Here is an 11,699-nt window from a genome sequence, read left to right on the forward strand (position 1 = left end):
GACGGGGTTACGTATTTGCGTTGGAATCACTCAACAAAACGATCAGACACAGAAAATAGGCAATCGGAATCTTATATCTTGCTCAAATGCGGCTGTTTACTTCAAATTAAGCAAAATGCAGAGAAATTGGTATGAAAAGGCATTAAGAGAAAATTAAACGGCTACAGTGTAATGGTGAGACGTCATTTCCTGCAGTCCTGCATGTTTTGAAAAGTGCAAGCAATCCCATTCATTGTGCTAAGAGTCTTCTATAGGCCTCTCGTGGTGCCTGTGGGAGAAATGTTTTAAATGCCTTTTTGGCATTTTTAGGCCAACAACAACGTAATGTGTAAAAACATTAGCAACATAAGCAATACAATTAATTAATGTTGTAGTTAATAATAATAATAATAATAATAATAGAAAAAGTTTGACAGTTTATAGTTTATTCACTTAAGGCCAACAATAACTTTACAATTAATAATAACTGACATACACAATCATTTTTACCAATACACTTTATTCGTAAATTTAACAAGACGATCCATAATAAACAATTAACTGAGCGTGCGCTGGAAAAGGGGGATAAAGGGAATAACAGTTGGTGTGGAAACCTTAATTTGATAAACTCAAATAAGGTTTTGTTGAAATAACAGGATGTTTTCGACAACGTGAGAAAAGCTCCACCCCCCCACACAGTAGGCTAACCTCTCTTTCCTCTAAACCTCGAGAAAAGCTTTTTAATGATTCAAACAGAAATTTCACCAGAACGAAAGTCTTTATTACACCAAAATAGTATGAATATTAATTCATAGAATTATGCAATAAAACATAATTAAAAAATAAAACATCCAAAGCAAATAACTTCGTTAAATGTTAACGTATGTGCGTGTAGGCTAAACATGAAATGCTAGGTAATTACTTCGAGACAAACACGTAAATCTATCAAATGTAGCCTTTTCAGCCCCCTGTTCTGCCAGGATTTGATTCGCGCACAGCTAGGAGCTTTAAAATGTGTTGTGGGGGCATGAGTCTGTCAGACCTTTTGGCAAGTAAGATTGATCATGCGCAGGCCTAGAACTCTTTGTTTAGTATATAACCACTAAAACTACAAACGACCAGAACACTTTTTCGTAACGTTTAAACAGAATCCGCATACATTCCACAAATAGCCTACTACACAGAAAGTTAAATCGTTAACAACTTTTTAAAAATGTTATAAAAGTGCGTCATAACACGCCAGTTCACCTATTACAATTCATTACCTTAGCAGACGCTAATATCTAAAGTAAATCAAGATCGTAATGGAGCAATTTGTTACAGATCCAGCAATTTTCACTGCAGACTATAGCAAACAATGTTAAGTTTAGTGAAACAACGGAGAGCACAGATAAGGTGTTTTGTGAAATTAAGTTTTAGTATACGTCCTCACTGACCAAACATTACGGTTGTGCATGCTTATTAAGGCTCCAATTGAATATGGTATGAAGAAGCATATAATTTATTTACTGAGGACAACGCAGTACCTCATTGAAACGAGATTGAATAAGAGACTGTGCATCCTTCAGAATTTTAAATATATACGAATTAATCTTTCATGATCGTGTTACATTGAGGTACAGCATAAGTCATTTACATGAGGCTCGTTTTATAAATATGTGTATGTATATGTATTCTATGCCGGTTCTTTATATTTATAACAATTGTCTTTAATAGCCTTAATCTTACGAAACAACAATAGCATAAACGTTACGTCAAATGTGTGGGGAAAATACGAGATTTTATTCATGTGTGTTATTAATAATATGAGACGAGCTGAAAATCTGCCTTTTTAGGGCAAATGAGATAAAAAAAAACAACATATCAGGCATAACTTAGCCTCCTTGGTTAATGTATTGGGGCAAGACCCCCTCACATACCAGATTAAACGACTATTGACTTTGGTTTTTTAAAATTGAGGATGCCTTTTTAATGACCATAGCATCAGTATCTATCATGAGAGTGGAGTTGCTCAAGAAAGTTCTACGGATTGATCTGAACATTTGAATAAACCACAAATTGCCATCATGTAATGGTAATCGTGTGAAATTTCAAACTAGCTTTGAATGCAATTTTGTCATAAACGGGTATAATTATCTTTCTTAATAACTGTTTCCCCAATATATAGCCTGTTACTATGTTAAAATTAAGAGCGAAAAATAACGTCAGCAAAACCGGACTCTTCTTAATTGGGCTCTCCAAGCGTCAAACAACAGGTTAACTTTGAGCGTGAGACGGATTTAATAGTCGGCCATCGCTAGCGGAGTGCCTTGTTTTTCCTCTGTTGATGGTTCATTTCAGAAGTCATCAATCAAATGCTCAGCACTTACGAACCCTCACCCTCTCATCCTTCCTCCTTTCGAGCACACCGTCCAAATCTTGAGTCACGGGAGTCAGCCGCGCCATGTAGGGCCTCGGCATAGTTTAAATTGTGAAAGCTCATTGCACGCCAGTTAACTAAAGCCATTGGATGCGCGGGGGAAAAAGACCAACAAGAAAACTGCCCTTCCACACGAAAGGGCTAGGCCGGTATATTTTGCTTCTCACCAAAAGGTAAGTTTTAAAAGAACTAGGGTAATTTAAGGTCATTCTTTACATCTGCTATATAAATTATTACCCATAGCCTGGGTGAAAATGCTGCAAAATGTCTGACTTTCAGATTATTTCGAATCGATAAACTTAATCTGACATGTAATGAAGAATGATAGATTGCTGTTATAGCATAAGTGGCGCTCATGCATTCATTATAAACTGCTAGTCAGTACCACCAAGACTGCATGCTGTTTGCGTCTACAGTGTTTTTCTTTACACTTTTAAGTTATTCTAGGTGTTGTCGGGCATTGCTATGTTACATATTGTTAATTTTGAAACAACTGCTCTTTTGTTAACTAATTTTCCAGGCTCACAGGAGCTTCCCGAGGGTGGTTTGTCTTGTAGAGGAGGAGGCTGGCGCCGCCTGAGAACAGTACCCACAAACACACAGCTTTTGGATCTGGAAGGAGTATCACTACAAAAACCTTTGCCGACGACGCCGTGTGGAAATAGCCACACTGCTCGAGCTAGCGGAACGTTAGAACAAAGTCCAGCCAAAATCTGGTTCTAAAACCGAAAAATAAAAGATAAACGACAAACCAAAACTATAGACATCTACGGAGAACTAGGCAAGACAAACGTCGATGAGGGTGGTGCGCAGAGCGACGAGGAAGCCTCCATTTGTGGCCCAAGTCATGGCAGATTGGCCGTTGTGGACGGAGTCGAGCTCAATTTAAAACAACCTGTCATCCGTCGCCGGAAAGCCCTGTAATGAAAACGACATGCAGTTTTGAAATGTTTTCTAACAGATAAATGGAAAAGCATCTGAAAAGAATTTTCAGTCAGTCACCAAGTGCTCTGGAAAAGGGAACAATAATGCGCTATAGCAAAAAATGTGCCACCCTGGACATCCGCTTTTCTCAGCACATTATGGATAAGTATGTGAAGGAGATAAACTTTTTCGATCGACTCATGTTTGTCTGATGCAGTTTCACCAACGCTACACATCTCTGTGAACACAGGAGATTTACCAACGTGCACTTTTTTCTTTACGGATTCATTTACGAAATAAAACCTCATGATTATCAGGTGGATCAGTGGACAAATGTGAGGATGAATACGAAGTTCACATTTTTAAAAGTAATATTGTTTGCAGGATATGTCTGATATACGATTAACTGACACGCTTATCAAAAACTTGTCGAAGGTAAGATCGCATTGTCGTATTGAGTACCGTATTTAATGTAATACAACATAATGCATTCATTAGAAGTTTGGATTCCTTTTATTTTTGTATTTTGTTTATTTTGTTAGGAATAAACATTATTGGTAACAATTGGGTCAAGACGGTATTGTTTTAACATGTCACGTCACACAAAACCATTAGCCTATACTTGTATACTTTTATTTGCACTCGCTATGGTACTTAAACACATTATACTGATTATAAAATTAAGCAAATGAAAATTATAGAATGTTCTATGAAAACAATATCAAGTATCTGAACAAAAGTCATACCTCAGCTTTTATAATTTGTGTTAAAAGATGTCAGCGCTGATTTTGTTATTACGGTTTATGGAAAATACAGGAAACAATTTTGGAGAAGACTAAAATATAAAATAGCTATAATTTCCTTAAATTTGTGAAAAATTGTTAACTGTGAAATTAACAAAACTATAACTAATCCTAATCCATTTGATATTTCTCAAACTCCTATAAAAACTTTTTTTAAATGTTACAATTTATGCAGCAAAACCGTTCAAACGCGTCACCTTCGCCAAAGTTGGCTCTTTGTCTCGTACTCTTTTCTCTGGATCGTCGGGAAATACCGAGGAGGATTGTTTTCATGAAACGAACTCATAAATCAAAGTCTTCCAGAAAAGCTGACAGCATCCAGACAATCGGTGCCTGTGAAAATCTGCCCAAATACGTGATTTATTAACCGTTAACCATTATAAAGATTTTGGATTCTGCGCAGCCCACGTGGACGGTTAATAATAATTCATTATTATTGGCGTTTACACCCCGTCTTTAGGATTACAAAAAACACCCATACAACATATTTCACAGCGCGCCATGCCCAATTTTCTTAGTCTTTTTACTTTTTGTCCTGATTGAAATAACGTGAAAAATGTTTATAATGTCTTTATTAAAAATGTTTTAAAATGTATTTTCTTCATATGAATAAAGAAAAATATAATCAACTACGAGAGTTTTTATTTTCATAGATTTTCCCCCACAACTGACTGTGACTGAACATTTGGCCACTAAGTGGTTATACCGTTTTTATAAACTATGATTCCATTTCATTTCATTATTACTCGGAATCACTGCAGTAAGGGCATTTCACTTTATATATATGCTGATATTTTTTCTTGACTTGTTTGTCAGGCATATTGCTGAAAAAGAGAGAAGATGGGATAAGAAATACTAGGCCGTAGAAAGCTTGTAAAGCGCCATTTTGAAAAAAGAAAAAAAAAAGGTATAAAAATGTCCAATTTTCTCCAGAGGGGGCGCGTGTCTCCTCTGCTCCACTATGATTTGGGGAATATTGTCTTCCCTGTGATAACTGATCAGGCTGTGAATACGAATCACAAAATGGCATTCAGCAAAAAAAAACGGAAATGCTGCTAATTTATTTATTTCAACATGTAACTAAGTTCATACACTTAGTATACATATAGCCTACATAAATAGCTTATAGCAGTAATAAATCTACAGTGGGCTACAGCCAGTGTTTTTATCAAGTACAAGTCAAGAATAGTCTTATTCAAATACAACGAATTCAATTGTTCAGGCTACAACGAACAAAATAACAATACGATGAGTGGTAGTCAGTTTACCATTCTGATACACTCACTAAGTTCACGAGCGCTGATGCACTGCAGCCTATAGCAGCTTAACAAACAAGCGATGACTTAGGATGCTACCCTAATTGTGAACCAGAAAAAGATACTCACTTTACATAATTTCTCTGTGGTTTTGAGTTCATCTTACCTGAACCATTTCTTCAAAAAAAATTCCTCACACCGAGATGCTGATGCTGCCGGGACGCTGTCTGTGAGACAACGTCCCTCTTAGCTCATCTGCCAGCGAATCCATCCTTTCAGCAGGGGTAAAGGTGGGCCTACGTCACGTTGATCGACAAGAGGTCGGCATTTACATAAGCCTTGTCTTTAACGACAACCTGTCAGTGCAAGGCCACTTAAGATCAAGATGAGACAGCACAACTGATCACTGGCTGACCCAGCCCACGTGACTGTCACTGGTCATTCATATCACTAGCGCCCGGACAATCCACGACTGATTGAAGGAGGCAGAGGGGTGCCTCGGCTCAACCCAGGGTGAATGGTGCGACGTTAATCAGTTCCGGGCCCAAAGTTCTGTCAGTGTGGCAACCACGAGCTGAGACGCCCAAGAAGATGACACTATGAGCACATTCTTAGATTTTTCGTCCATAAGTGGTGGTGGAGATGGAGGTAACGGGGGCTCATGCTCAGTCAGGGCGTTCCACGGTGATCATGGACTTTCAACATTCCAATCGTCGTGTGCTGTTAGGCTAAATAGCTGCAGTGGAGATGAACGTTTCATGTCCAATAGATCGTCACAAGACGCAATTAACCCACAGCCACAACAGGCCGGCTCGTACCAGTCCCCCGGGACTCTGTCAATTACCTACAGCGCCCATCCAAGTTACGGAACTCAAAGTTTTTGCACTGGATACAATCACTATGCCCTAAATCAGGACGTGGAATCGTCTGTGAGCTTTCCCCAGTGTGGCCCGTTAGTTTACTCTGGAAATATTTCTTCCACGGTTGTGCAGCACCGTCATCATCGTCATGGTTACAGTAGCGGAAACGTTCACCTCCATGGCCAGTTCCAGTACGCCTCAGCCACATATGGTAATAGTTCGGATCAGGCAAACCTTACGTTTGTGGCGGGCTGCTCAAATCCGCTTTCCCCTCTGCATGTGGCTCATCACGATGCATGTTGTTCACCTCTATCAGATGGCGTGTCCACAGGACAGACATTTGACTGGATGAAGGTTAAACGCAACCCGCCAAAAACAGGTGAGTGACTTAAACTCTTCATGTCGTAATTATTTCTTCTCCCGATACGGAATACAAGTCCTGACTTAATATTGCATGTCCAACACTGGTCACACACATCTGAAAAAACCTAAAATAGGGGACTTGACATAACAATATAGCCTAGCATGTATGCACATTACTTTATTCATCTTTTCATTCTCTCTCTTAAGGAAAAGCTGGGGAGTATGGATTTGGTGGGCAGCCAAACACTGTACGCACCAATTTTACGACAAAACAGCTGACAGAGCTTGAAAAGGAGTTTCATTTCAATAAGTACTTGACTCGCGCGAGGCGCGTGGAGATCGCAGCTTCTCTCCAATTGAATGAGACTCAGGTGAAGATATGGTTCCAAAATCGCCGTATGAAACAAAAGAAGCGCGAAAAGGAAGGTCTTTTGACCAAATCTTCGTCCGAACAGAAAGATGATCTCGAAAAACCAGAGGATGCATCCGAAAAGTCGCTCTCTGCACCATCCACGCCCTCTCCTTCACCGACTGTTGATGCATATTCCTCTAATTAAACTGCTTTCACATTTGCTTTCAAATTGTTAACAATAATGCAAAATTGTTTGTGACTCGTCTTATGGTTATTTGTACATCATGCTTTGACATTTGTAGAAGTGTGTTTCAGCGACCAACCCAAAACGGTTTCTAATTCGACCATTTTGACCGCTCAGTGTTTATCTGTGCTGTATTTATGTCAATGTGAAATGACTGTTAATTGTCTTGGGCACTTTGTCAAGCACCTGGATATAAAAATGTGGTTTGTGCATTTTTGTGCACAGTAATATCAAATGCTGCACTTTTACACGCGTCTTAGTTTGAACTTGTAAACTACTTGTCAAAATGCCTACCTCAAGAACCAAAGGAAATAGTGCAATACATTTACGGGATGTATTACTAATAGTGAATCAGTTGAATCTGTCGGGAAAGATTGTCTGTAATTCACAACTTCTCTGCATAGTGTTGTTAATTCTTGTGTTGTGAGTTTTGAAGCATAGGCAATTGTTTAAAGTTGTTCTCCGGTGATGCTGAGTTTTATCAGTCGCAGTTGAAGGCTTCATTTAATTTAGAAATGCTTTAGAAAAAGATCAAGATACGGGTGAAATCATGTGTCAATTAAAATGTATCTTATAACACAACACTGTTTAACTTTTGATGGTGCTAATGTCAGTCAACCCTCACAGAAGCAGCTAACTCTAAAACACTGCTGACAATCTGTCTTAAATTTTAAACCAGCAATCAAAGAAGCTATTATTTAATATTTGTATTTTTATTTTGTGGGATGAACTGTTATGTTTGATTCATCGATTGCTTGTTTGCACAGTCTTAATCCACCAATAACTAGCTCTCTGCTTCCGTAACTGATGTATGCGTCCGCGCGTGGTTCCTTCCTCAGGGACGAAGACATATTGGCACATTAAGCATGTTTATCCACGATAGAAGATGCGCAATGCCGTCTACGTTATTCGCGGTGACAACCCTATTGACCTGTTAGTTTATCGAAGAGAAAAAAAAAAACTGTGACGATCGATTAAATCATCTCAACTATCGACAAGAATGAGTCGGTCTGACACCATCAGTGTTGATGGGATGTCTAACTCATGTTGCAGCTTACAAAGCTGGGAGCGGGGCAGTAGGATAACAATATCTGAATAGAATAACACGGGTGTCAAAATAGGTTCCTCAGTCCTCAGTTCATTTCCAACCCTGCTCCAACATACTTAGGTTTCAAACAAGCCCGAATGACTGAATTAGATGGATCAGGCGTGTTTAACTAGGGTTAAAGCTAAACTGTGCAAAGCTGTGGCGCTCCAGAAACTAGTTTAACACCTGTGGAATAATCCCACTTTATATTAGGTGTCTTTAACGTCTTATAACTCCAAAGGTAAAATACTTTTTACTTATGTTCATGTTGTATTGCAAAGTATTCTGGCTGATATTCAGATGAAATAGAGTTATAGACGGGTTCATTGAGTAGATTTAAGTGGTCACATGTTCAATTTAAGTTCCTTAAGTTGTCGGTAAAGCGTTAACAGTGTTATTATAGATGTATTAACAGAAATTAATTACAGCCTAAAATGTAGTTTTAAAAAACTGTAGGGAAATACAAGTACTAGAATAATGTTATCTATGTTTTGTATTAAATTGCATTAAATGTTTGTACATAGTAATTGATCACACAACAAAAAGGGCTGTCAGATACCCACCAACCTTCTCTCTCCCTCACACACACACACACACACACACACACACACACACACACACGCACGCACACACACACACACACACACACACACACACACAGTTATAAATGCAAGACCAAACAGTTTTCGAAATCATCGGCAAACTGTATAAAACACACCGCAAGTTTTTTTCTTTTCATTTTAGATAACGTGGAAGTTTTTGTGCCATTTTCAATATATACGCACGTTTTGAGAGAGCATATAACTTTACCTTAGATCCACCTGCGCATGTGGATTGTATGAAACCGATGGGTGCATAAGTTTTCATCCTAAATTAGAACTGTGTTTATACCTTGGTGTTAAAAACAAATTATTTTGTACAATAAAACACAGCAAAGTGCTTTTAAGGTTTAAGTTTTAATAAATAAGTTTAAAAAGACATATTTTAAAACTTTGTTTTCGTAATTTTTAAGATTTCTTGAAATTTTTCGTACGTATGACGTATCCGGCAAACTTGCAAACGCATTAACATGCTTTGCACATTCTGATTTAATGTGTCCAAATGCTTGTGTTCAAATCCATTAAAACAAAAAGATTTTCTTCTGACTTCTAATGCATTTTAATATAATTTAAAAATACATTTCAATTAAATTTATAGGTTCATCTTCCTGCAGATTTCATTGCAACCCATATCAAACATACATGCCTTTAATTATCAAGTGCTGTTCAGGCCCTAATAAAATGTTTCAGGTGTGTTTGATGAGTGTTTACAGGAGATCTCAGGAACAGAGTTGAGCACCGCATTCGCATTGGACAATCGTTTAAACAATTACTGGCTTTTATGAAACGAAGAAAGAATTTTGAATCAACAAGTCACTTCAGATTAATTTCAATGCTGCAGTTTGAATGTCCTTTCTCCAATCACCAGGGTTAAGCTGTATTCGTGACTGTGAATACATAAATGCGATTAGGCCTATCCTTGTCGATTAGGTAGCCTATTATAAAAACGTGTCCGATAGAGAGAAACGCCGTTGAAGAAAAAATTAAGACATGTCATGCTTTTTATCAATTATTTACAAATTTATATTCGCATATGTTTTGTACATTTTAATCGTTATTTTGTTTTAATCATATAAAAATATTTTAGTGATACATTTGATCATCCATTATTCTTATTACACAAGAATTAAAGCCGTACCTAAGCATAAACATACACAGGTTTCTGTTGTTACATGGTGTTCTTGGTTTAAAAAATGTAGGTCCGATGCTTTAACGTAATTATTTACAACTGATTTCGAAATCGACGAGATTCCGATTTGTATTAAGGGCTGACCTGACACTGCAAAAAAGTGAGCTCTGAGATAATCGTCTTTAAGATCATATCATATTCTAGCAAGCAAAGAAAAATGTAATTTAGAGCTCCTTTTCTTTATACAATTCCCTGTCTGGCTTTTGGCAAAATAGTTAACTTATTCTTTTTTAACCTCCTTAATAGTTAAACAAGCAAAATGAAATAAACACAATACCGACGGATGCAAGAAATCAATTACAAATCAGAAGAGAAATACATAAAATATTTGTCAGTATTAACGAGGTTTGTGTATTAAAATACATCTACAAAGTATTTATTTATCATTCAAAATAGTTTTTATAAAACACTTTCCTTTTAAGAAATATTTTGTTAAGTTACTATTCCTAGTTGATACAACGTTATTAAAACAAGCATTTTCTATTTTATAACGAAATGTTTACTAATAAAAAGAACTTCTATCTGATTTTAGAATAGACATGACCCCTAAGTGGACCTATACTGTTCTGAATGTATTATAACAACAATGCTTGCATTGGCTGATTTGATTTCACATTCTCCCCTTTTTCAGGTTTGCTTAGGCTGCAAGTTGCATACATTGTTTGTCACTTTAATATTTGCAACTGATGGAGACTAGAAGTGCAAGAAACACACACGCAAACAAACAAACAAATAAATAACTTTAGAAAAATTATGAATTCAAAACTTTACCCACTTTGCATTTAGACAGACCCAAAGATTCTGACCAGAGGCATGATACTAGACATGGGCTGGTATAAGTTTCTGATTGTATGATAACAAATAAATCACTGACTTTTGCTGCTTTCATTAGTTTCAAAAACAGATTTCTTTACAAAACATAAAAAAAAAATGTACATATACCTTAGGAATGGTACTTAAGAACATTTTAGCCATTTTAAAACCTTGATTTTTCCACACCACGGTAAATCTTGAAACTATACTTGCATGATACAGAAATGTAAATATAATTAATTTTTGTGCTGTTAACCTATATTTTTCAAACCAGATGAATCAAGTCTGAAATCTTAAATCTGAAAGTGAATTATTATGATAATTGCTTTTTGGCAAATACATGTTTAAATTATGCTTTGGAAACCTAAAAATCAGGCATTTACGTTGTTAACAAAAACATTAGAATGGTCCATCCCTAACCAACTGATGATGGATCTGGTTCACACAAGTATAAAGCTGTAGATGAATGCAGCAATTGTCCAATTTTACACAAAAAATGTCTCAAGTTTTAAAAGGGCATTTACTTTAGTGTCATGTGACTGCAGTCTTTGTTTATGTTCCATGGAGTCAACCATCCTTTCAGTAAAAAGACCCATACAGTAATAAATACACTGTCACACACAAAACCTCAAATTTTGACAAAAATTTGATAACAAAGCTAATATAAAAAGAACATTGTAAAAGTGTGTTCAGTCGAATATCAAATAGTAAAAGCGGAAGAAATGGGGGCTGAGGGAGGCAAGAGGAACAGATAGAGTAAAAAGGACAGAAAGAGAGAGGTCCATCCATCACACTGTCTTAACCTCACTGT

General features: G+C 36.9%; 1 protein-coding gene across 1 annotated transcript; it reads left to right on the forward strand.

Annotated features, from left to right (window-relative positions):
* Window positions 1–104: 104 nt before the first annotated feature.
* Window positions 105–7,932, forward strand: hoxa1a (homeobox A1a). The gene is made up of 2 exons (XM_056479156.1): window positions 105–6,620; window positions 6,812–7,932. The coding sequence occupies exons 1-2, from the start codon at window positions 5,981–5,983 to the stop codon at window positions 7,159–7,161; spliced, it is 990 nt and encodes a 329-aa protein (XP_056335131.1). The 5' UTR covers window positions 105–5,980; the 3' UTR covers window positions 7,162–7,932.
* Window positions 7,933–11,699: the final 3,767 nt, after the last annotated feature.

This window comes from Danio aesculapii, chromosome 19 (genome assembly GCF_903798145.1).
Source record: "Danio aesculapii chromosome 19, fDanAes4.1, whole genome shotgun sequence".
Classification (NCBI taxonomy): domain Eukaryota; kingdom Metazoa; phylum Chordata; class Actinopteri; order Cypriniformes; family Danionidae; genus Danio; species Danio aesculapii.

Coding starts and splice junctions, on each gene's coding strand:
- hoxa1a (XM_056479156.1), top strand. CDS start 5,981: ATGAGCACATTCTTAGATTTTTCGTCCATAAGTGGTGGTGGAGATGGA. Junction 6,621..6,811: donor ACGCAACCCGCCAAAAACAG/GTGAGTGACTTA, acceptor CTCTCTCTTAAG/GAAAAGCTGGGGAGTATGGA.